We start from the raw sequence: 25,853 nt of genomic DNA on the forward strand, positions 1-25,853 counted from the left end.
AGATTAAATTATTTTTTTAATTTACTGTATATTACTGTATTAGTACTACATTACAATACATTAGTAATTGTAAATATTTTCAGTATGCAGTTTTATTTGTTCTATTGTTTTTACAATATGCACAATTGCTTTAGTCAAATCCTGGGGTTTAAATAAAAACTTTTTCGAATGAAGTTTGCTCATAATTCTCTCGCAGAGTTGATAGGATGAGAGTATGCTTGCTTTTATTTTGAAAGGGTTAGGAGTGAGTCTGCTGTTAATTTGAAAGTAGCGGAAGTGGTATGCTGTTTACTCGCTCATTTATAATAAGAACTCATCTGTAGCTTTATGGCTAGCTTGGCAGTAGGTTGTTTTCCCTGATCGCCGCCCGGGGTTCCCACTCGTCACTGCTGAACTCTGTCACTGCAAAATCGATCACCGCTGCGGCTCACCGGACGCACAATAAGTTCCAGGTTCGTTTTACTTGTGTCAACTTATCAGCGGACAGTTTACCAAAACGTTACGTTTTGTGTCTCTGTCAGCCATGTTACTGTATATCAATCAATGATGCAGCTAGTAACCGTGTTTATTTTTAGCTGCTATTTTCTGCACTGCTACCAAACACCGTAATAAAACAGACGTGGTCTTTTTTCTCTTGCAATGTTATTTTTTAAACAATTCGGTATTTTGATGTTAACGCTAACATGCTCCGTTGGAAATGTGTTCGTGCTTAATTTCGCGGTGTTTGGGTTGACTGTGCTAGCTAGCCCTCAAGCTGAAGTGACGCTAAGAGGTAGCTAGCACGGTTTTGATCATGTCATTACTATGCAAATATATCGCTCACCTTGTGGAAGCACTTGCCAATAAACTCACTACTCTTTCGTTTGTGACAGAAAGCCACACACGCGATGCAGCTTCAGACGTTTTGCTAAAAACAACGTTCGCTGTCATTTTTGTTGATTAAACATTCTGCATCTTCAGCACTACTCATGCTGAACTAAAACCTAACAACTTCCCTGAGTGATGGCAGCATTTTTTCAATATAACTATCTCTGATAACCAGCCACTTTTCTTTGATGCACGCCGTGTACTAATATATATTTCTTCCCCAAAACTCGATAACGACAATTTGTCATTATTCTAAAAGAAAATACTTTAAATCTGCACTCGCGTCTCGGAACGATCATAGTTATTAGATATCGTTTCTTGCCAACAGCTCTTGTTTATATTTAAAGCCGCTTTATACAAAATATTGGATGACGATATTCAATTGCAATGTTTAATAAATAATTTGAAATTACACCCAGGCTATATGGGGTGTTTTCATTGATTTTTCACAATATTTCTGACAATTTATTTAATCCAGTTTCTCCTTAATCAGAGATATCAATAAATTTGATGTGTAACATGCACATTTCCAGCTACTACAGCAGTCAGAATAAAAAACAAACAAAAACACTTTTATTTGATATATGGTAATTTGTGCCACATATGACACCCTTTTGTGGATGGTCCTTAACACAGATGGTAAGAGTATTGCAGAGTAAGAGTAAGTATTGCATATATATTTGAAGTGACAACAAATGCAGAGATAAAGACGCCAATGTAGCTATGATGTGGATTATGAACTGAATCTGAAGCAAATTTTGAACATCCGGCCAACTTTTACCTGCTTGCAAAAATGTAAGTGATAGCAGCGTTTGTGATGTCTTGCCAATGTTTAATTGCTTTTAATGGTGCAGTGGTTCAATGGTATGGTGCATGTTTGCTCAACTTGGCGAAGACTTCAAGAGGTTTTTGCTCAGCTTTTTTTAGCGGTAGTCGTGCTTGTGGAGTCGCAGTGTCACCTATGTCCTTCATGTGGATCATGGTGGAACACAAGTGTGGGTGAATTCTTCTTTTTTTTTTTTTTTTGACGTAGTCTTGTCAAATCCCAAATTATTTCCAGATGAGAGATGTGGAGTTTTCTGTATTTGAACTTATGTTATGTTCCCTTCAGTGCTGCCATGGAGTCACGTGACTGAATCCTGCCCGCTGATTTGAAGATTAAAGACTTATCAATTCCTCTTCTTTTGCAGTCTATGCATGTTGATTTGCCAAATGAGAATTTTCGCTGTCCTTTTTTTAAAGACAGTTTTAATACTCAATAAAACTGAAATTGCGAATCGTGACAGCATCTGACGATAATATCATGGACGATATACATCTCCCACCCCTCGTATCGAATGTTTTGCAGCATGTTACCTTGTCTTATCAGGTGTCTAACCTCCATGTGAGTAACTATTGTGCTTCTGCTTTCAGATGGACCAGCAGGACCAGTCCTATATGTTTGCCAGTCTCACACGTCCCCATTCTGAACAACTGCTGCAAGGCCTTCAGCTCTTGCGGCAGGATCACGAACTATGCGACATTGTGCTCCGGGTGGGTGACGCCAAGATCCATGCCCACAAAGTAGTTCTAGCCAGCATCAGTCCCTACTTCAAGGCCATGTTCACGGGTAACCTGTCAGAAAAGGAGACTGCTGAGGTTGAATTCCAGTGTATTGATGAGACTGCCTTGCAGGTAAGATCGAAGCTGGTTAATGAAATAACAAAAATAAATCAATGAAGCATTTTGGTTCCACCTGTGACTTTTTCCCCCTCCTTGTAGGCCATTGTTGAATATGCTTACACTGGCACAGTGTTCATCTCCCAGGAAACTGTGGAATCTTTACTACCGGCAGCCAACCTACTCCAGGTCAAGCTAGTACTAAAGGAGTGCTGCTCCTTCCTGGAGAGCCAGCTGGATGCTGGGAACTGTATCGGCATATCTCGCTTTGCAGAGACGTATGGCTGTCATGATCTGTGCCTGGCTGCAACAAAGTTCATCTGTGAGAATTTTGAGGAAGTCTGTCAGACTGAGGAGTTTTTTGAACTGACGAGGGCAGAGTTGGATGAAATTGTGTCCAATGACTGCCTTAAGGTGGTAACAGAGGAGACTGTATTTTACGCCCTGGAGTCGTGGATTAAATATGATGTAACGGAACGACAGCAGCATTTGGCTCAGCTGCTGCACTGCGTACGCCTTCCACTCCTCAGCGTCAAATTTCTCACTCGTTTATATGAAGCCAACCATCTCATACGCGATGACCACGCATGCAAGCACTTGCTCAACGAGGCCCTCAAATATCATTTTATGCCTGAGCATAGACTCTCCTATCAGACTGTGTTGTCTGCAAGACCAAGGTGTGCTCCAAAGGTGCTGCTAGCAGTAGGAGGCAAGGCTGGACTATTCGCCACATTAGAAAGGTAATAACAGAATTGTAACAGCTACATTTTCTTACCTGTTTGTGTTAGCAGTATAGCTAACCTGTAATTCGCTTTTCCCTTGCAGCATGGAAATGTATTTCCCGCAGACCGATTCATGGATAGGACTCGCGCCTCTCAGTGTTCCCAGATATGAGTTTGGAGTGGCAGTGCTTGACCACAAAGTGTATGTGGTGGGAGGTATCGCCACACACATGAGACAGGGCATTAGCTATAGGAGGCACGAAAGCACAGTCGAGAGCTGGGACCCCGAAAGTAACACCTGGTCTTCAGTAGAGCATATGGCCGAGTGTCGCAGCACACTTGGGGTGGTGGTCCTGGCTGGGGAGCTTTATGCACTGGGCGGCTACGATGGCCAATATTACCTCCAGTCAGGGGAAAAGTACGTCCCTAAATTGAAGGAGTGGCAGCCTGTGGCACCAATGACCAAGTCTCGCAGCTGCTTTGCTACCGCTGTTCTGGATGGCATGGTTTATGCAATTGGAGGATATGGACCAGCTCATATGAACAGGTACTATTCATTTTCTTGTGAAATATACAAATATGGAGTGGCACAGTGAACGAATGTGTAGCATAGCCGCCTCACTGTTCTCAGGTTGGGGACTCACTGCATGTTCTCCACATTTTTATCTGAGTACAATAACTTCCTGGTTATATTCCAAACACATGCATATTATGTACATTGTGATGTGAATGTGTGAATAGTTGTTTATTTCAGGTCTCTGTTCAAAAACTAGCTCACGAGTGAATGGACATTGCGATTTCCTCGGAATTTTGTCAAAGTGACAGAGATTTATAGAAATAAAGTGTTGCATTTTGATATTTATCTCTCGTATATGTGAGAATTAATTAACATCATCAGTGTATCCACGTAAATTAATTTAAATATTAAAATGGCATATAATATTTTTAAAGTACATTTGAGCAAATGTGTTATTTCTGAAGTGAGAATCAAACTGCTAGGCCTTCGCATTAATCAAGAATTAGGTCTCTGCTTCAAAAAGGTTGTTGACTCCTGGTTTAAAACATTTACAAATACAAGAGTGATCTGAGAGCATAAATCCCTACCTCGTTTTACATATTTGTCCTCCACAATCTGGGCTCTTATTATTTAAACAAGGGAAAGTGTAATCAGATCAGATGAGATTTGACTGGATGATTCTGAGTCCCGTAAATAGGGGTCTCCACTTTAGGATGACTAGGACGCCATGCCCCAATTAATTGCTGAGTGCGCCACTCAAATAAATTAAAGAAATATCTCGGCTCAAATAGTCTCCACTTCATTGGGCAGTTATCTCAGGGTTTTATAAATGTAATCAGTTTTCCTCTCATAGGACATTTTAATAACTTTAATCTGTTGATGATCACCAAAATGTCATATCAGTGGATGAATGCATATCCATCATAAGAAATTCAAGTTGCTTTTTTGAAGTCACATTAAAAACAGCCATTTTCCAAAGACTTTGATCGTTTTTGTAATCTAGCAATTAAAGCGCGGGGTGTCATGTGTTGCTGAGAAAATGGCCAGGGCCTTGTTTATGAGTGAAGTCAAAAGTGAAGTGGAAGCTGAAGTTTCATTGAGTGCCGTTGCTGTGGCTCTCTGGTAAGCACCGTCTGTGTTGCTCGTTTCCTTGACTCCCGAAAGCCTTCAGGAGTTTGTGTTTGGACAGAGACTCTCTGAGGACTGATGCTTTTTTTTCTCGCTCTTTTTCCCCGTGGCTTTTGTTCACTTGCCTCGTGCAAAACAATCTCAGAATGCCAGTGTTCCGGTGTGTATTTTGGGCATTCATTTCATCGATTTGTACAGGGCCAAATTGATGTTGTATGGGACACACTTATGTTAAGCTTATTATGTTTGGGTGCAAACTATGTTGGTACGGGTTAAACAAAATCACTCAAGTACTTTCCCACTGCCAAGGGCCAATAGAAATGCCAGGTCATGATAGTTTACTCCTTCCTATCTTTAACAGCTATTGTCTAGTTGATGACTAGTAGATGTTAACTATTGCTCTCCTTTACACAGTGTGGAGCGGTACGACCCTAGCAAAGATGCCTGGGAAATGGTAGCCCCCATGGCAGACAAGAGGATCAATTTCGGCGTTGGCGTCATGCTTGGCTTCATATTTGTGGTGGGGGGACACAATGGAGTTTCTCACCTGTCCAGCATCGAGAGATATGACCCACACCAGAACCAGTGGACGGCTTGCCGACCAATGAATGATCCACGCACAGGTGAGTGAACATCATTCGGGAGTTGAAAATGACGTTTGTTTGTTTTTTTTAGACAACTTTAATAATAATTAAGAGACTGATTAAACTTTATTCGGTTATGGGCCACATAGGTTATCGTTTGACTATATGATGAAACCATGAAATTTAGTATTATAACATGACTGTTTTGTTGAACGTTGTGCATGTTTTATAGCCATTATCTTAAACTAGCGATTCCCCCACAAGGGTGCTTTGGCACAATAGTGTGCAGTAAGAGATGATCAAAGTTACCTCCTGAGAATATCCAGTTCCACTTAATTTGTCTGGAAATAATATATTCATTACATTGTTATTATTATGCCTTTGATCATTTATGTATGCCACTGGCTACATTTACATGGACAAAATTACTTTAATCCAATTGTTGTTGGATTTGATTGTTCACGCGTTACAGTTTCAGAACAAATTATTTTGGCATGTGCAGATGGACCAAATCTACCGGAAATAGTAGTAGAAGAAGAATCCATAGCGACTTCCGTGTCAACAAAACATCACTCTGTCCATTTTTACATTAAAACGTTAACGATACTTTGGCTATTTTAATCCGTTTGCATTGTCACGCCGATGTAACAGAGATACTCTCTTAATCGAGATACAGACCAGTTCAGTCTTGCCGCCCGACATGTCTTTGACTCGCTCTGGGGCCTGCCCCACTATTTGAGAAGCACTGGTATACAGGCAGGCACATAAAATGACATTTTCTCTCTGTCCTCCTTAATTCTATGGATCAAACTGTGGCATGTAGCATCATTTCCAGCAGCTCCAAAGCTGCAAGATAAGTTAGTCGTCAGCTTCAAGGCCGTAGCCAATGAAATGACTTACCCTAATTGTTTTCTTGACATATGATGCAAACATTCATTGAATTGTACCCATTGGTGTCGTTGTCTTGCAGGTGTGGGTTCTGCCATAGTTGACAATTACCTCTATGTCGTGGGAGGTCACTCAGGATCATCTTACCTGAACACTGTCCAACGCTATGATCCCATCTCAGACAGCTGGTTGGACTCCAGTGGCATGATCTATTGCCGCTGTAACTTTGGTTTGACTTCCCTTTGACCCATGGCCCAGCCAGCGAGCACCTAATGAGTCAACTTGAATACAAAGAGGTTTCTTTTTTTTTTTTTCTCCACCCCTCGTTGAATCCCTTTCCGTCCCCACATCCTTTTCATCCTTCAGGTGCAAAGGATTGCCAAACACCAGCATGAGCAACAGTGGACAAGATGCCTGCTGGATGGATGGCAGGTTGGATGGATGGATGGACAGATGGATGGATGGACAGATGGATGTGATAGGTCAGTGGGGTGTTGGGGCTGTGTCTGCAGAGAAGATGAAGAGCTCTTGTGCTGACAACGCAATGGCTGCTGCCACAGCCACAGCCACAAGGACACGTTTGCTCTGTCTGGCGGACCGCAATGAAGACTAGGAGCCATTTCCCAAAGGATTCTGGGAAAAATTGTCACATTTTGTTCCAAAATTATTGTACTTGAGCATACCTTTCCCCCACCTCTTCAGCCATTAATCAGTTCAATCATTTTTCTAATGTTCCCTGCTGCATCAAGGACCACGTGTTCAACTGCTGCAGAACAGTAGTTTATGTAGTCGTATGAATGTTTGTTGGCCACGTAGATGTGTGTCCGTGTGTATGCTTAAGGGGTATCTGCATGTCGGATAGGATTGTTTATGGATTAGCGTCTGCATGCAGAACAGATGCTCGTGCTTACCGACACGAGGTTCTGCATCACAATATGTGCTTCGCACAAATAGGAATTTTACTGTTTATATTTTCTCAACAAGGGCTGCGTTTCTCTCACTTGTAAATAGTCTGAATTAAATATATAGATATGAATATATCCTTAGTGCACCGCCTGTAAATGTTTTATCACACTGGGTTGCGAGTGCGTGTGAAGAGGTGTGGCGTGTCTCCATTCTCTCGTCTCCCCCCTCTTGCATCTTTAAAGGCACGTTGTGCTCTAAGTTCCCTTCCTTTTATTGAACCTGGCCATCAGTGCACCCTTTGGTCTGTCTGCAATGCCAACTGGTGCTATATTTAGGATTCAATGCGGGTCTGTGTTGCTTCGCACAACTGGGTCAACCTCTGTCTGCTCCTTATAACGGTCGTAGGTGTTCATCTGTTGAAGCACATTTATCCACCCATACATACAAAGAGCACTGAAAGAGAAAACAGTGCCCCCCCCCCTTTTTTTTTTTAAATTTAAATTATTCTGAAGAACGGGCACTCCAAAGAAGACTTGTTGTCTCACCTGCAGGTTAAAATGCATTCCCCGTTCTAGCAAGTCTTTGGTCACAAATCCTACAAAGTGCCAAAGCATCTTTCCTGCCCAAAATTGCAGCCTTCATTCCTGATATGCCCCAAATTCAAAAATGTTTTTTTTTCTTCACTGTGGCATTGCATCCTGTCATGCTGTCAAACAGCTGTGTGAAGGATTCTTCACCCACAGACCGTGTCAGCTGAATAATGGTGGTGTTATTTATATTTATGTCTTGTCGACTTACTTTGAACACTTTGTTTGCAAGCTCCGAGTTGCACTTCCCAGGAAAAAAAGAACAAATATTTAAGATGTGCGTATCTGCATTTCGGATAATGGCATTTACATCATGCAATAAGAAAAATGTTAAGTTGTGCGTATTTAAAAAGCCAAGGCAATCTTGTTATTGCTGTAACGTAGCATGTGTTGACTTGACACGTGGCCGTTAATGTCTAAACAAACGCCACTTAATGATGTAAGCCTCATTTTCATGTGCATGATTGTTCATTCCATTCACGTTTTCTTTTTAGGTACAGGTATATTTAAACAGACTGTTTCAGGTATACGAGTATTGCGACTGAGTTGCTCCATTTAAGAAGCCAGGCAATGCGCTCTTCCGCATTGCCCTTGCTATGATAAAATGAACCATTTTTCTTAACTATTAAAACGAGAGATTAAATTAGGCCTATTTTGCAAATTTCACAAGGGTTGATATAGTTTAAATGTTTTTTTTTCCAAACATGTTATACTTAAGAAAAAAGATGAATGATATAGTATTTGTGATTTATATTTTTTGTGTTTCATGTCCTGTAACCTTGACTTATCAGCTTATTTTTGTGAACATCCTTCCAGAATGGGCAGTACAAATTATGCAGGCGTAATTATGTGCTGCCACCATCATGTCTATTAAACACGATGTTTTTTTTTGTTAGTTTTGAATTATTATTATTTTTAAGTGTACGTAAACTGCTGTTAGAGTGAGGCTGAGTAAATCTGCAAACGTGAATCTGCAAAAAGAAAATGGACGTTACACCTGAGTTTGTACACTTGTGGCCTAACTAATGTCATTGCCACCACTCTCACCAAAGTGCTTGTTCAAAGAAATCTGATGGACGACCACTTGTATGTTTGTGTTTGAAAGGAAAAACCTTTGAAACTGATGTCAATGTTATCCAAATGACCACTCTGCTTCTTTTTCCCCCCCTGGTGGTGATGATGTTGAATTTAGCTATCCTGTGGATTGAAACTGGGAATACAAGCTAACCTTAGCAACAGTAGCCTTCCACTTTTGATTGAAATCCATTTTACATACATTGTAGTCCGTCTGTGAGGTGCAGTTGTACCCAGTTTTAAAATAAATGCCTGCCTTAAAAGGTACAGTCTGTTTTTCTTAAGAATGCACAGCATCATCAAATACTGTATACCTTTTTTTTATACCAACTGAAGCGCAACTCATTGAAATGGGCCAGAGAAGGCAGTTACTTATAAGACTACATATTGCTGTTTTTGGGTCGAAACATTGTCAATTTCATATTTTCTTGGCCACAAATCTATAATTTGGTCAACCCACACGCGCGTGTGCAATATTTATCAAATTATTGACCAATGTCAAGTGTTGAAAATGGTTGTCTCTCTTTGACAATGCCATAATGGCTAAACAAACGGCTGTTTTTTTGTTTTGTTTGACTTTTTCCTCTTGAAAAGTGATGATTTTGGAGTTACAAAGATTCCGACAGAAGTACTTGTACAAGAAAGAACAGTTTGCTTAAAAACGTTTTGTTTTTGTAACAACTGCATGATCAAATAACATCAAAACAGTTTGAATTCAACGTTTTTTCATTTGTTCATATTTGCCACGGTATATTGTAATTATATGATCCACCATTCATACCAAATAAGGGATTTTTCACCGAATTCAAGTGGCATTATTCAAGGCAACAGGAGGGAGCAATAATTATTACTGTATGTGAATAATGAAATAATTCGAAAAAGCAATTAAGTGCGACTGTTGCTCACCTGCTCGAATGATGCATTCACTGGTCGACGTCATGGACGGTGCAGACCGTAGCGAACAGGATCGAACGTGCATCCAAATAAAGCCGTCGATTCTCCTTTGTGAAGAGAATGCCGCCCTCTAGTGTGTACCTGCCGGATATTAGATATTCATTTTTTAAACTAAAAAGTAGAAACATAATGCTTAGGACATGACGCTGGAGAAATAAATGTCAATTCTTCACTGTGTAGGCTAAATGGATATTGTAAAACAAAATACCAGTGCATTTAGCACTTGTACTTATAATAAAAAGGGAAAAGAAAACTAACCACCCCCAAAAATAATTTGCATTTAGCACTTGTAGACAGTAAGCCTGTGTAAAATTAAAGTACAATAATAGTGTATATACATATAAATACTAGGCCTACAAACAGTGAGTCTCACCCACCGTTACAATATAACAATGCATTGACACAAAGATGAACTGAAACAAAAACGTTGTAGTTGTACAGTTGTATCTGAGACACGCAAACATTGAAACATACAGACAATGTGCAACCTTTCTGTATGTCGCAAATAAAATGGAATAGTAGGGTAGAAGTATGGTACATGTGCTGACATAAAGCCAATTGATAAGAGACATGACATATGTAGCGCTCCTCTCCTTTCCAATGAGAATAACTAAAGATGGGTCTCCATAGCAGAAGACCCTCTGTGAAAACTTCCTGAGGCCATCCCAGCTGTTCCAAGAGGATTTATTTGTGACATTACAATATATGAAATGAACAAAGTACGTCTCACCGAAGTTCTATGCTGAGTGTCAGCTTGGGTTAGAAGAATTTGTCCACAGTGGAGTGAATAGGGTCACTATGAGGAATCTCACAAGGGTTGGTGTTGAATGTCATTGTTGACATATAGGTGGTAAAGAATTAGGAAATGCATGATAATAATGATAAGATATTTTTGGAGGTGCATCCACACACTTTGCTAAGGTTACATTCAATCTATCTGACATTCATTGCAGTACTGAGGATACTTTCTGTTAGAATTTTGTTATGTAAATTGAGGGCCTTGACTCAATGAAGGTTTTGGAGAAATACTTGATAAAAACTACACAGTCCAGAAATTACAGTAAAAAATAAAGTATGTTTCTCTTCTCTCATGTGCAACCTTTTAACTTTGGTCACCTAGCCCTCCAGAGGTATTTTGCACGTCCCTGCTGTGTGAAGACAAATGCATTAGATTTGGGAATGACTTTAATATTATTTGAGAAAAAAGTCTTCCACTGCAATAAACAGGAAACCTCGCTCAAGTTTTACCTTTTAAAAAAGAACGACAACAACTATCTGAAATGCAAATAAAGTACATTAGCATACTAACACGATCAAAATTACATTAGGTAAATATTTTTTTAATATAAGAATAGATAGGATCTAGGTATTAACATTATTAGCGCCATCTGCTGACAATACCATGACAGTGAAGAAACGCCCCGTCTCTCACTAATGGTTGTTACAACCAAATGAGGGGATTTTTATTGGTGGATAGAATATGCAGTCGACACTCAATTGGTTTTCAAGTATTGACAGTATCCCCCCGCCCCCATATCCCCGCCCCTTTCTCCTATCATCAAGTCTATTAGTCAAATCGAGTATAGTACGGATTGCCAAAAGAGTGGTTTACGTCACTTTTCTCGCTTTACGTCCAGGAAGTTTAGAGTTTTTGGACAGAAGTGCGCGTGTGAGAGTAACGACATTCGAAAGGTCTGTCAACCCCCCAAGATGCCAGCACAAGTCATCAGTGGGAGGGAAGTTGCGTCGTAAGTCTGTTTATTTTATTAGTATTTTTTTCATCGTTTGTTGGTGTTTTCATGTCATGTGCTTTATGGCCGTGCTGATATTTCCAACTCAGTGCGGCATGGTCATGTGTGCTGGCTAACTAACTTGGCAGCTCCACTAGCCTACGTCTGCACAGTTAGAATTATTTTTGCGCTTCATACCTGAATATATCGTGAATTTATTCACAGCACCCTTGGAGAATGATCCTGAATATGAATTGAGGCGTCTGTTTGTGCGAGGTGCAAACCACGTGAATGAATAGCGTCAGATATGATGTGTTTAAAAAAATAAGTGTTCATAATGTGGTGAGGATTCTCCCACCCTGCGAGGTACATTGTACATTTTTTTTATTTAAAAAAAAACTTGTTTTTATTTAAATAAAAACAAGCAAAAAAATGGTTATGCAATGCTGACTTCCACAAGCATCATGTGGAATGGAGTGATTATACACGTTGCTCTATTGTGTAACAAGTTTGTGAAGTTGTGATGTGATCTTTGTACTCTTGGTCAGGTAACCTCAGATGCTTCATTTACCAGGAACATTTATCTATGCATGTTGCAACAAAATAACGTTTGCTATTAATATATATTTATGCAATAATTGAACAATCACATTTACACGTAATTGCAAGACTTGACAGCCATGCACTCATTAGCTAATAATGTATTACAACATGAGGCAACTGTTGTGATATGTCTTAATGTGTCCGTTGCTACACAGTTGCTATGGTCCTTTTAATGCGCTGGTCTTTTACGATGTCATATAGGCTTGATTCCTTGAGAATTTAAGAGCAAGTTATTCAGAGACACATCGTCAGTACGTCAAGCTCTCTTCGTGTGAGGATGTCAGCCATTGTCCATGTGTTCTGAATCCAGGCCTGCTTGTTATTACTTGGAATTTTGTATATAAAGACTTTTACGTCGCCACCTCCGTCTCCTGTCTGCTTTTGGGTCCAAACCCCATTCCTCACGTGACAGCAACTGTAGGAAGGAACTGTGACGTATGACCAAATCTGGCATAACACTACACTTTTGCAATGAAACATTCAATTATTGAATGAATAGATTATTTCGGCCATGCTTCTTTACTAAACAATTGATAAACATCCAGGATATCTGCGACAAGTTTGCAAAAAAGAAAAAATTGACGAGGTATTCACAGTAAACCGTAGTTCTGCGTTATTTTAATTAAATTACATTTCGTTGACTAACTTGTGGTTTTATTGACATTCATAGCCAGCAGAAGATGGCGAAATTCCCTCTTAACTTGCTATGAGGAAATGCTGTCATGCATTTGTAATTAAGAGCCATTAAATTACTTGCTGTGTGTAACTCGTGCTGCATCACGTTCAGTTCAGCTTAGTTAAATGAGTTTACCTCTTTCGAAAAGTCACGCTTTGTCGATCATTTTTATCTGATGTGGCTAAGATTGCACATTGTGACCTTATTTTGTGCCTAGGAAAATGAACAGTTGCCATCAGTGTTAATCTTGGTTCACACCGAGAAAATGATAACAATGGTTTGACTGCTGTAAAATAAAGTCCAGTGAAGTCCAGCGTCACCATTGTATTGTGCGTTTGACCTTTGATTGGTTCATGCTTATCTGTTCACTCAACTTGATAATTGGCTTTGTTTCCCCTTCCCCTCACCATTAAATTATTAAAGTTAATGAGAAACAACAAGACTATTGTTTGATGAAGGGAGGTGTCCTGATTTTGCATGTGCAACCCAGAATAAATACCAGTATAATATAGGTAGAAATGTTCTAAAACATATGGTAAACCGCTAAATAACGTTTAATTTTTGGGGGGGACGCTATCTCATGTTTTTTTTAAGCGTTATTACAGCGGTTATCCTACTTTTTGATTTATTTCTTTATTTTTTAAATATTGGTATTTCTTTCTCTCTCTCTCTCTTAGTATATTATGTGTTAGTATTGTTTTAAAGTGTTTAAAAACCTCATAAAATGTTACATGCTCTAAATGTTATAAGAAACATGCCTATGGTGTATTTAAATAGGTTATTTCTATATCTCAGATTTCACTAGATTGGTTTGGGATGTAATCCCTGCGATGGTATATGAGTAGTCATTAGATAATATATCCCAGATAATATATTGCACAATTAAAAATAAATAAAAATTACTAGAACACAATTATATATGATACATACATAAATGTACGATTAAAGGGATCATTTAGCTGGGATGGTCCATTTTTCAACAAGCAATTTTTTTTGGGAATCAGGAAAATTATATTAGCTTGCATTTTGAATTTTAGCTATTTGTTTTGGAGAAATCAATACAAAGCTAAGGAGTTTAAAAATGAACATTATAGCCAGACCCACTCCCCCATTCAAAGTATTTCAATGAATTATTTACATATAGTAGAACCCTGCTTCATAACAAATATTAAACAAGGACTTTCTGCTTGGGTTTTGTGTGTTTTTTTTTCCTCAGGCAGATGAGGCAGGGTTTGTGGAAGGATGTAGAAGAGATGAAGCTTCAGGATCCGAACTTCCAACCTGGTCTAGTGATTTTACAGGTCAGTCGTCGGTTGATTTGTGCATTTTGTTTTTGATCATATACTGCTTGCTAACTTGCTTGATTTGCCATAGCATCCTCTCCATTTTTTCGGCTGATTTCCAAACTTTTCCACAATAAAAAGAGGCAGAAGTCAGTTTTCTGTAATTCATAAAGCAATGCAATGTCTCTATAGGTTGGAGATCGTGATGATTCCAATCTGTATATCGGCATGAAGCTGAGGGCTGCATCTGAGGCAAGTGGGTTTTTTTTGTTTATCATTTCCACCCTCAATTTTCTGCAGTCACGTCTGCACTCATGTCTAACATGACTGTTTATATTGTCGGTTAGATTGGAATAAATGCCATACACTTGAAAATTCCCAACACCGCAACTGAGGATGAGGTAGGAGCGATTGAAATCAACTTTTAGATATAGACTTCTGAGGCGTTCAAAGAATGTGGGACAGTATGGAAGACTTTTTTCCCCCCCCACCCTCAGATTCTTCACAGTATCACAGAGGTGAATGAGGACTCTTCTGTCCACGGCCTCATTGTCCAGTTGCCCTTAGACTCGGTCCACAAGATCGACACAGAGAAGGTGACTAATACTGTGGCACCTGAGAAAGACGTTGACGGGTAAGCCGAGGAGAGCTCAGTCTACTTCGATTCACTTACTGTAAATATGCAATTATCTCGGTCTCGCTCATTCAGTTCTCTAAAAATTAAAACAAAACAAAAAACAGAAAAACTGCCCGCTCTTTCATCAAATCCCTTCACATGCAGATGAAGTATAAAAGGGTGAAAAAAATTACAAAAACCTTAGCTCGGGATTTTTAGCTGGACATGTTCCATATTTGAATGTTTTTTTCCCCCTGTGGTTTCCTGACCAATCAGTCCAGATTGTCGTCTGCCCACGCTTAGCTAGGATAGGAATTTGTTCAATTGTCACCCCCTTCATATAAAAAGACTGATTCTACCAAATTTTCATTTCCCCTCTAGAGCCAATCCAAACGTAGACCTAGTTCCCCGAGAGGCGAGCGGGACTAATACTCCTGAGTCGACTTTTAGGGATCCCTGTTATCGCGACAGTACAAAATGGATGGATGGAGCAATGTTTATTTGATAAGGATGAATGCAAAAATAACAAATAGAAGAATACGAGAATAAGCTTTTTCTATGATTTCCCCCCTGATGATTTTGCCTCAATAGCCCTGCTGTAAATTGTTAACTGTGTTTGTGGGATGAAGGGATGCGCGTTACAAGTTCGAAATCAACCTGAATTTATTGGTTGTTTGAGCCAAGATTATGCTGCCCCCCCCAAACATTTAAATTCTTTGTATAGTGATGTCTGATAATATAAATTCAAGGTCTTAAATATCCTGCATTTTTGAAGGATATAATTCCTTTATGAAAGTAAAAACTAAGGTTCTAATAAGTGCCCTGATGTGTTTGTATCTGTTTTAAGGCTTACAAGCATAAATGCTGGGAAGCTGTCTCGTGGAGACCTTAGCGACTGCTTCATCCCATGCACTCCAAATGGCTGTATGGAACTGATCAGACAGACTGGTAAGCAGAGCGAGAAAACATCCCGAAAGACCCTGTAAAGTGACAAAAGAGTGTCTTGTAAATTTAACACACTACAGAGAGCAGTAGTGTAAACAAGGCTGCCAAGTTTGAATGATTAATAAAATGGCTGCGCAATGAACAGTTCTCAGTTGGTGTCCCTGTGAAGTGGGCCCGTGTGTGTTGGACGGCCCTAACGCTGGTCTGCCGGGCCGCTGGCGGGTAATAGCAACTAGCTGGTGTGGCGCGGCGTGACTTTACAGGGTGTTTTAAACTGGCTTTGACAATATCCCAAGAGCAACAACAATAAAAATCCCCTCTTTCCTCTTGTCGCTTCCTTGCAGGTGTGTCAGTAGCTGGGAAACGAGCGGTCGTGATCGGTCGCAGCAAGATTGTAGGTGCACCAATGCATGATCTTCTCCTGTGGAACCACGCCACCGTTACCACATGTCATTCCAAAACTGTGGAATTGGCTGAAGAGGTAACAAGTACTGCACGTCAGCTCTAAAGTATTCTCTAAATCAGAGGTGGAGAAAGTATAGCCTTTAATCGAGTATAGAAGATCTGTAGTGCTGTTTTCTTGTTGCCAATAGTTGCATGAATTCAGCTGTTTTTTCACTATAGTTGTGCATGAATTAAAATGACAAAATGAGACATAAAAGTTTAACTATGGCGACCCCATTGGTTACCCTGGGTGCATTTTTTTAAATGGCTCCTCTTTAGCGTAAAGCACATCAATAGGAAGCTGTGAGAAAAAAATTGTCCTTGCAGATAAAGTAAATCTCGAGAATTAATTTCTTCATCGCCCAGCCCAAGATGCCCCCTAACAAGTGATTTTCTACAATTATTTCCTGTCATTATGACTTTACAACTGTGGTTAGTGATAGGACTTGGATACAATCTGAGTTTATGTTCTCTCTGTAAAACCGGAACACAACCGAGCACCCCCTGTATTATCTTTGCTGCTGGTAACAACGCATTTGTTTTGCTTGCATGTAGGTTGGCAAGGCAGACATCCTCGTTGTTGGCATTGGGAAAGCGGAGATGGTGAAAGGGGAATGGATCAAGAAAGGAGCAGTAGTTATAGACTGTGGCATCAATCTCATTTCAGGTACTTTACTTTTAAATTTTCAATTTAGTCGTTTTATTTATTTATTTTTCCTCAAAGTCAATGTGTTGTAGTTACCTTAAATCCTTTTATGTGCTGCAGACGAGAGCAGACCTAGTGGCAAGCGTGTTGTGGGCGACGTACACTACAACTCAGCCAAGGAGCTAGCAAGCTTCATCACGCCGGTGCCGGGAGGCGTGGGACCCATGACTGTGGCCATGCTGATGGCGGTAAGGTTATTTCTTCATGGCAAATTGGTGAACTACTAAATGGAATTATTTTATTTTAACAAATGTAACCAGCGGTTGAATTTTGAGTGTGTGCGTGTGCGGGTGGGCGTGTGTGTGTGGGTGTGTGTGTATGTGTGTTTTTAGAACACAGTGCTGAGTGCAAAGCGTTTCTTGGAGAGCCATCAACCAGGGAGGTGGACTATTTCTTACACCAAACTCAAACTCCAGAAGCCTGTGCCAAGGTTTGTCACGTAATATACATAAAAAAAAAAATCATTAAATTTTCCATGAGCCATCTGAATTGGTTTTAATGGTGTTTTTTGTTTGGTCATCTTTGTGTACACGCAGCGACATTGTGATTTCTCGCTCCTGTGTGCCAAAGCCCATCGACCGTCTCGCAACAGAAGTGGGTCTGCTCTCAGACGAGGTAGACCTATACGGTAAAACCAAGGCCAAGGTCCAACTGAGCATCATCAAGCGTCTGCAGGCACAACCAGATGGCAAATATGTGGTGGTCACTGGGTATGCTGTAATTTTACCCTCTCAACATTACTGTTTGACTTGACTTTATACATTTAATTACAGATTGATGATTCATATAGAAAATTTCTGCTTGTTTTTGGCAAAATGTACCACATAGTTATCTGATCATCATTAGCATGAACATAGTGAAAATAGTTATTGTTTTCCTACAACCGCGATATTTTACATCCTGTAAAATTAGTAGCTCTCTGACGGTGTGACTCAAAACTGTTTATGTTTTTAATACAACTCTCGAATTCGATAAACCTGATGTTGTGATTGGGTTTAAGCGCCGTTTTCCCCAAGCCAAGGCATGTATTTTACATGAGAGAGAAATCTCCCAGCACATTTCCAAACAAAAATGTCTCAAAGTGGATGCACAGGTTAATTATGTGCCTTCTGTCATCTGGTGGATGAATGTTTCATTGTCCTGTCTCTCATTACTGTGTGTGTTACAGTCATTGATAGATGAACAAAGATATATAATTCGTTGTGAATAATTTCCCACCAATTAAGTGAAATCAGATAATTTCCCGTGATGCACCTGATGACCCCTCATTACACTTTTTGGGACTCACTGGTCTACAGATTTCGCTGATATGATTTTCCATGTGTAGTATTACTCCGACTCCACTGGGGGAGGGGAAGAGCACCACCACCATCGGCCTGGTCCAAGCACTGGGAGCCCACATGAAGCTGAATGTTTTCGCTAACGTCCGTCAGCCTTCGCAGGGCCCCACATTTGGCATTAAAGGTCTGAATTGAGATGCTGCTGGAATTGAATCCTTTTGTGTCCTACATTTTATACTCAAGAGTTTGCTTTGTCGGCAGGTGGTGCCGCAGGAGGGGGATATTCTCAAGTTATTCCAATGGAAGAGGTACTGTACTTCAAAACTCTTACTGCCCATCTAATATTTAAAAAAATAAAAAAAACACTTCATATTGATTTCATGGCACAAAATTGCCACGAGATGGCGCCAGAGCACAGGCCTAAGCCTGGGCACCTGGCTCCCCACACTTGGAATGGCCCTCTATCTACCCAACAAAATCCATCTTTTGTGACATCACTCCTCGAATGTGTCCTACACACCTCTTATATACTGAATAGAAATTTTTAATTTTAAAATTTTGTTTAATTTTAAATGAATAATAAACTACTTTTCAGTTCAACCTCCATCTCACTGGGGACATCCATGCGATCACAGCATCCAATAACTTGGTGGCTGCTGCCATCGACGCCCGTATGTTCCATGAGGCCACACAAAGCGACAAGGTGGCGCCACTCTTGTGTCTATTATTCACTTTTTTATTTTTAAGTCATGTTAATTACTGCTTTCTGTGTGCAACTTAAGGCTCTGTACAATCGCTTGGTTCCTGTCAGTGGAGGACAGAGGAAGTTCTCCCCGGTCCAGATCAACAGACTAAAAGTACTCGCTCTAATTAATCATTGGTTCTCCTTTGGTGTGTCTTGTTTCACTGTCGTGCCTTCACATTCATGCTCTTTGCTCTTCTTTTTAGAAACTAGGCATTGACAAAACGGATCCCACCACCCTGACTGAGGATGAGATCTCCCGCTTTGCCCGTTTAGACATTGACCCAAGCTCAGTCACATGGCAGAGAGGTCAAAACATACCAGAAATATTGTAAATCTTCCCAAGTCATTCATGTGTGTTCATTCAATGATGTCGATTTCCCCATATCTCTAGTACTGGACACCAATGATCGATTCCTTCGGAAGATCACAATTGGACAGTCGCCGACTGAAAAGGGCTATACAAGAGAGGTAAAGAGAAAACAACAATTGGTAACAGCAAAATGAGAAAGCAATATAATATCTGTTTGATTTAGAAGACGAACCCAAGCAGATTCTTAAAGGGGAGCTAAATGGAAAATGATGGCTTGCAATGCATACTAAATGCACACTTCATTAGGTGCTATAGCAGAATCTAGTGAGAAACACAATTTAAGAACAAAATATGTCTTCACTGTTGAGAATTGAAACCATAATAAAGTCAAATACATAAAATATATTAAATACCTCTTTGTCTGTGTCATCAAAACTGAGTATCTTTATATTAGTATTGTTGCGACTGGAGATTGTATAATAAATCAGGTGGCGTTTGTTGGACAAAGACAAGGAATTTTTATTTATATAGCACATTTCATACACAAGGAAACTCAAAGTGTTTCACAAAAGTACAATAAAGATCATGTTTTTATTTTATGTCTCTGGCTCTGTTACCCTCCAGGCCCAGTTTGACATCACAGTAGCCAGTGAAATCATGGCGGTCCTCGCCCTCACCAGCAGCCTCGAGGACATGCGTGAACGGCTAGCCAAAATGGTGGTGGCCACCAGCCGTGGTGGACAACCCATCACCACCGAAGACCTGGTCAGAAGCGCTGAGTTAATACAAATAGCAAATAATTTTTGACTTTTTGGAATTATAATGTTGCTGTTACATTGATTTTATAAGAAAACCAAATCTGATTTTAAAGGGGAAGTCAACCCCCAAATTTTCCCAACAAGAATATGTTCCATGCAGTTCCACTGGTTTTGCGATGTATGAGTGAAGTAAGATCCACCTGTATTTAGCACTCTCAGCTAGTGGCCATTTTTTCACATCTGTCGACTGAAAATGACATCACATTTGCTTAGGTCTCAGCTAACGACCTAACCATCATAGGTCAGCTTCGTAAAACAGGTGAACCGTGATTCGTCATGACCTGAGGCCTTACTTTCCCTGTTGCACTTTTGGAGATTTATGGAATGGGGAAAGGAGCTAAACACAAATAAATGAAAGCCCTGACAAGGAGCATGGACTCCATGTAGCAGACATCTTGGAGTCAAAGCTCCTTATGTCATTTTTTTTATGTGACTTACAGCTTAATTACTCTGCATAAGACCCGTTTTTTTCATATGCATTGTTTGTAAGTTATAGTAGCTGGAAAGAATTAATGGCATTTAGCTTAATTTAAATAGGGTTGTTTAAATATTTGATTAAATAGAGTTATTGAGCTGAGTCAAGGTACAACTGTGAATCAGCATGCTCTGCATCACAATTGGACAAGTAATATACAACAGGCAGTGACAAGATGACAGACAGCGTTGTTGGGCATAACACGATAGTTGTGTTTTTATGTCTCGCAGGGTGTGTGTGGTGCGCTAACTGTGCTCATGAAAGACGCCATCAAGCCAAATCTTATGCAGACGTTGGAGGTGGGTAGTCGAGTTTACGAGTTGAATAAGAACTCTTATGCGGGGAAAAAGGAGACGAGTGTGCAGGCGACCAGACTTAAAAGTATCGAGTCTCATTTGAGTCATCCAATTCTGCAGGGAACCCCTGTGTTTGTCCACGCTGGCCCTTTTGCCAACATCGCCCACGGCAACTCCTCCATCTTGGCTGATAAAATTGCTTTGAAACTGGTCGGACCAGAGGGCTTTGTTGGTAAGTGGAGAAGAATGGTTAATGTTTGTTTAGTGTGTGTTCTAATTTATTCTTGTCAAGATGACTCAGTCTATCCTCCAGATTTCAATCTGATTGACTTTGTGCTCACATGCATTGTGCCTTTTTGCCAAATAGTGACAGAGGCTGGCTTTGGCGCAGATATCGGGATGGAGAAGTTCTTCAATATCAAGTGCCGATACTCCGGCCTGAGACCCCACGTGGTGGTTTTGGTGGCAACTGTCCGAGCCCTGAAAATGCACGGCGGAGGCCCAACGGTGTGTTCTCCCTCAAGCTCTTATCCACGCAACAATTGTATCTTTGTACTTCTTACCAACATTTTAGACAGCATGGCTCGAAATACTTTTGTGAAATAGTAAAGTCCATCCATTTTTCTCTTGTGCTTTCTAATGTCCTCATTAGTGTTTGTCTTGGAAGCTTGAGCCAAACAACCACTCACGTTAATACTCACACCTATACAGTAGAAAATCACAGAACAGTAATTAATTTTACTTAGACATGACGTGTCGATGCTTATTATTGTGACTTTGAATGCATTCATTCTGTCAATGGATATTTCTGACGCTTTAAAAAATATTTTTTTCAGGTTACTGCCGGGATGCCGCTACCCAAGGAATATATTGAGGAGGTAATGGGCTCTGCTGCTTAACAATGTATTCCACTTACATAGGCGACTCTATCCTTAGTTTGTCTTTTAAAACTTTTTCATGTTTCTGGTCTCTCTTTTTTATGTGTTGAACTCACAAAAAGGCACTATGTATTGCTAACATGAAAATAATACACATAGACTGAAACTTTGTCTGTGTGTGTGCGTGTGTTTGTTGGTAGAACCTCGAACTGCTGCAGAAAGGCTGCAGCAACATGAGAAAGCAGATCGAGAATGCCAAACACTTTGGTGTGCCAGTGGTGGTGGCTGTCAATGCTTTCAAGTAAGTCCATCCTCCTTTCTTCAAACACTGCCTGTCGCTGTCAAGCTGGCTGGCTATCAGATGGTGGCCAATGCTAGCTGCTACATTTTATTTACCCACATGAGTTGCTGTTACATAAGTCTAAGATATAATTGTTGTTATTCTTATAAATATTATTACGAATTGTTTTGGTGTCCTGAAGTTATGTACTTAGGTACAAGGTGCATTATTGAACTTTCATTTTGGTTACTTCAACATAAGTGTACAGTGGTGCCATGAGATTATGAGTTTAATTTGTTGTGTGTATATGAGTCGTGTAGATGCAGACAAAGAATTTCACCAGAACTGTGAGTGACTCAGTAAGCTGCAGTAATGTTCTTACAGAGGATAAATATTTCCTCGGAGTATTATTTGGTCTGCATGCGACAATGCACTTTTTGCGTTCAAATTTCTGTTGCTGAAAGTATTATGACACCACCACATAGATGATTTTTATTAAAGAGGCAATAACTGTTTCAAATGAGGATCCCCCCCCACACACACGATATCAAAGGGAAAGCTCTGTCGTTTAGTGTTTAGTTTGATCGTTTGTTTTTTTATGATAGTAGTACCATTTTATATATTTTTTTGCATACAGCGCTTTGTTACAGCCGCTGTTGTGAACGCGCTACTGAAATAAAATTGAGTTGAGCTTGTGGTAAACTCGGAGTGGAGTGACAGTAAATAGCTTGGAGCTTTTTTTTTTTGTTTGAAGAATTGTTCACAATCTTCCCAGCTGCTGCTTGTTTTGAAGGAAGTTGAGTTCACTCCACTCAATTCGGAAAATTCTAAAAAGTACTCGCATCCGAATTTTCAATGAGCAAAACACCTCTAAGCAAGTTGAATATAATTAACTGATGGTTTATTGTTGATGCCGTTGTTGTTTCACAGGACCGACACTGATGCGGAGCTGGACCTGGTCTGCAGCATGGCTAGAACTGCCGGGGCGTTTGACGCTGTGCGTTGCAACCACTGGGCCGAGGGTGGAGCGGGTGCGCTTGCTCTGGGACAAGCTGTTCAGGAAGCCTCGAAGGCTCCGAGCAGTTTTAAGTTCCTGTATGACTTGGAGGTATGTGTTCAAGGGGTCAACTGAAAATTCCACTTCTGTACATTGGTGTTCAGCCAAATAATTGTGTGTGTATTCCACCTTCATTATTAGCTTCCCATTACTGAGAAGATCCGAATAATCGCCCAGAAGATCTATGGAGCCGATGACATTGAGCTTCTCCCTGAGGCCCAGCACAAAGTGGAGCTCTACACCAAACAGGTCTGCGGCTCTCTTTGTCTGCTCTTTTCCTTGCAAAGAGGGATGAGAGGTTCAACTGAATTTGTCCATTAATATCAAGGACTCTCACTAGTAGAATGCAAATCTCCACCTTCTCATAGGTTGTAATGCTGTACCTGGAAAAATCATAGAGTCAGAAACAGATGTAGGTTTTTAAATCGAACAGATCTGAGTTTTGACTTTTGCCCTCCACATTTAGTGATAATCAGGTTCCAATGTCAATGCTGATAAATCATAAACCATCTTTGCCGACGTAAAAACATGTTTTTGCTCACTCCTTTTCACACAGGGTTTTGGCAACCTCCCAATCTGCATGGCAAAGACTCACCTCTCGCTATCCCACGAAGCAGACAAAAAGGGTGTGCCCACAGGCTTCATTGTGCCAATTCGAGACATCCGAGCAAGTGTTGGCGCAGGCTTCCTCTTCCCGCTAGTTGGCACGGTAGGCTTTTGTCCATAATGTACTGTTTTAGTCTACCAATTACCTCAATTAATTGTTTTGCTAAATAACTATGCTGCTTTTTGTATGTCTCTTGCTGCTAGATGCCCACAATCCCTGGCCTGCCCACCAGGCCTTGTTTCTATGACATTGACTTGGATCCTGAGACTGAACAGGTCAACGGGCTCTTCTGATCTTTTGCACTCGATGCTGGTAAGCAAATGTCCTGCATATACTGTATTATTAATGTAGCAATGTGCAAAAGTCATAGACCACCAGATTTGTTGTCGTTATCTTTGTACCTTTTTTTTTTTTTTTGTCGCAGTCTTTTTGATAAAAAAAAAAAAATGCCACTCACAATCAACAACTGTCTATTTGAATCCTCGTTGATTCAGCCTGACAACAGCTGGACAAAAAAAAAATATATTAAAAAAAAAAATATATATATATATAAGTAAAATGTATATGTATTCATATCTGTATGTTATTATGTACAATTATTTTCATTTCTGTTGGCTGAACTCAGACTTATCCACCCTACTCTATTTCGGATTTGTCAGCAAAGTGATAACTGTTTTGATCTTCTTTTTCTTTCTTTGTGTACCAGGGTGGTACACTGCTGCGTCATAATCAACTTCTAACTGGAAGGACCTTCGACTCCTTGTCTTTAAATAACAGTTACCGTAATTTCTTGAGATGAACACATTTTTGAAGAAAATCATCCAAAATCAAGTGCCGCGGGGAGTTTACGGGAAAATATCGACATTTTCCGGTACCTAGGGGTTATGATTAAGATTTACTTTCCTTCCAATATGATAGAAACATGGCATGGCATCGTGAATGGATTTGTCGCAAAACGGATAGCGGCGAAGAGAAAGCGAATGGCCATAAAAAGAAACTTGCGGCATATTTTCTATAAAAGTGGCCTTGTAGCCATTTTTACAAAAACTGTCAAAAATTCTCAATACGACAAATTACTCTTCCTTTTTTTTTTTTTGAGGGGCAAATTTGGGGGATGTATAACATCTGAGAGTGCGTTATTTTCAAGAAATTACGGTTGCTTTGACTGGCTACTGAACCTTCTGGAACTTGGTAATCAAGAATTTTGTCGCAAGCTCCCTCAGGCTGACATACAAGTGATAAATCCTGTCTTCTTTTCGATAACTTCAACTCCATTTGGGTACTGTCACTTATGAAAAACATTCCATATCATTTCATGAAAAAAAAAAACAACTAACAAAAATGCCTGTTTTTAATTGCCTTAAGTATTTCTAACATTGTGTAGCAGTGCCTAAATTGATGAATCAGACAAGTCTGCTCTAATAAAATATTTCTTATCAAAGAGAAAAATATTTTTCTTCATGGATGTGACGTTTGTGTCTGTTGTGAATTTTGCCTCATCGTTAGAGAACAGCAAGTTGCGCCCCCCAAAAAAGTATTTGCTCCTGAGACCTGATAACTGGTTGGGCAACCGTCAGCTTCAATTTTCTGTGACGAGTTTGAGATATTTTGGCCCACACTTCCTTGCAGAATTGCTTTAATTCGGCAACAACAAAGGGTTTTGGAGTATAACAGGCCTTTTAAAAACCTTGTGTGGATTTTGATCAGAATTAAGTCTCGACTTCAAGAAAGCAACTCAATTTGTTTTCTTTCCGTAAGCCATTCAGAAATTTACTTGATGTGTTTTCTATCACTGTCTTACTACAGAACCGAAAAGCACTTTGGTTCACACAAGACACACCTTCCAAAACGTTCAACGTTTGGCTAATCAATCCTTAGAATATTCTCCCGAGTCAGACAGGTTTTCTTTACGTATTGGTGTATTTTTTATTTTATATTAAGATGGTCTGAATCTAATAAGGCTTGGGTGAGGTCAGTAAAAATTAACTGAACAATGTGATTAGCTACATTTAATTAATGATTTAATAAGAGGGGAAGTACTTTTTCCGCGCAGGGTCAAGTAGCTTTGATTTTTTTTTTCCCCCTTCTTAATAATCAAATAATAAAAAATAACTACATTTTATTGTTACTTAGACTATCCAAAATAAGACATTTATCAGGGGTCATATTTACATACTACTAGTTGTGAGCATTTTTTAATCAGATCAAATGGCCATGA

General features: G+C 39.9%; 2 protein-coding genes across 3 annotated transcripts; both read left to right on the forward strand.

Annotated features, from left to right (window-relative positions):
• The first annotated feature begins 288 nt into the window (after positions 1-288).
• klhl28 (kelch like family member 28) lies at positions 289-9,199 on the forward strand. 2 transcript variants are annotated; one of them, XR_015846961.1, is made up of 7 exons: positions 289-452; positions 2,281-2,541; positions 2,629-3,266; positions 3,352-3,795; positions 5,308-5,516; positions 6,448-6,661; positions 6,732-9,199. XR_015846961.1 is itself a non-coding variant. In XM_088319161.1 (6 exons), exons 2-6 carry the CDS (start codon positions 2,281-2,283, stop codon positions 6,609-6,611), a joined length of 1,716 nt encoding a protein of 571 aa, XP_088175287.1. In that variant the 5' UTR covers positions 289-452; the 3' UTR covers positions 6,612-9,199. The 2 variants fall into 2 exon arrangements, 1 of the variants encoding a protein (XP_088175287.1); XM_088319161.1 differs by having other exon boundaries at positions 6,448-9,199.
• A 2,287-nt stretch (positions 9,200-11,486) lies between these two features.
• Positions 11,487-25,084, forward strand: mthfd1b (methylenetetrahydrofolate dehydrogenase (NADP+ dependent) 1b). Its single transcript, XM_088319175.1, has 28 exons — positions 11,487-11,634; positions 14,112-14,196; positions 14,371-14,430; positions 14,526-14,579; positions 14,676-14,812; positions 15,642-15,742; positions 16,084-16,220; positions 16,739-16,850; positions 16,950-17,077; positions 17,222-17,319; positions 17,426-17,599; positions 18,217-18,353; positions 18,431-18,477; positions 18,765-18,872; positions 18,952-19,026; positions 19,118-19,220; positions 19,306-19,382; positions 19,849-19,989; positions 20,748-20,816; positions 20,934-21,045; positions 21,181-21,320; positions 21,650-21,691; positions 21,892-21,992; positions 22,902-23,079; positions 23,170-23,277; positions 23,585-23,737; positions 23,839-23,947; positions 24,342-25,084. Exons 1-27 carry the CDS (start codon positions 11,597-11,599, stop codon positions 23,926-23,928), a joined length of 2,805 nt encoding a protein of 934 aa, XP_088175301.1. The 5' UTR covers positions 11,487-11,596; the 3' UTR covers positions 23,929-23,947; positions 24,342-25,084.
• Positions 25,085-25,853: the final 769 nt, after the last annotated feature.

Source organism: Idiotropiscis lumnitzeri, chromosome 1 (genome assembly GCF_059441095.1).
Source record: "Idiotropiscis lumnitzeri isolate Australia: NSW breed Sydney's pygmy pipehorse chromosome 1, RoL_Ilum_1.0, whole genome shotgun sequence".
NCBI lineage: Eukaryota > Metazoa > Chordata > Actinopteri > Syngnathiformes > Syngnathidae > Idiotropiscis > Idiotropiscis lumnitzeri.

Coding starts and splice junctions, on each gene's coding strand:
- mthfd1b (XM_088319175.1), top strand. CDS start 11,597: ATGCCAGCACAAGTCATCAGTGGGAGGGAAGTTGCGTC. Junction 23,080..23,169: donor AGTTCCTGTATGACTTGGAG/GTATGTGTTCAA, acceptor CTTCATTATTAG/CTTCCCATTACTGAGAAGAT. Junction 23,738..23,838: donor TCTTCCCGCTAGTTGGCACG/GTAGGCTTTTGT, acceptor TCTTGCTGCTAG/ATGCCCACAATCCCTGGCCT.
- klhl28 (XM_088319161.1), top strand. CDS start 2,281: ATGGACCAGCAGGACCAGTCCTATATGTTTGCCAGTCTCACACGTCCC. Junction 2,542..2,628: donor TTGATGAGACTGCCTTGCAG/GTAAGATCGAAG, acceptor CCCTCCTTGTAG/GCCATTGTTGAATATGCTTA. Junction 3,796..5,307: donor GGACCAGCTCATATGAACAG/GTACTATTCATT, acceptor TCCTTTACACAG/TGTGGAGCGGTACGACCCTA.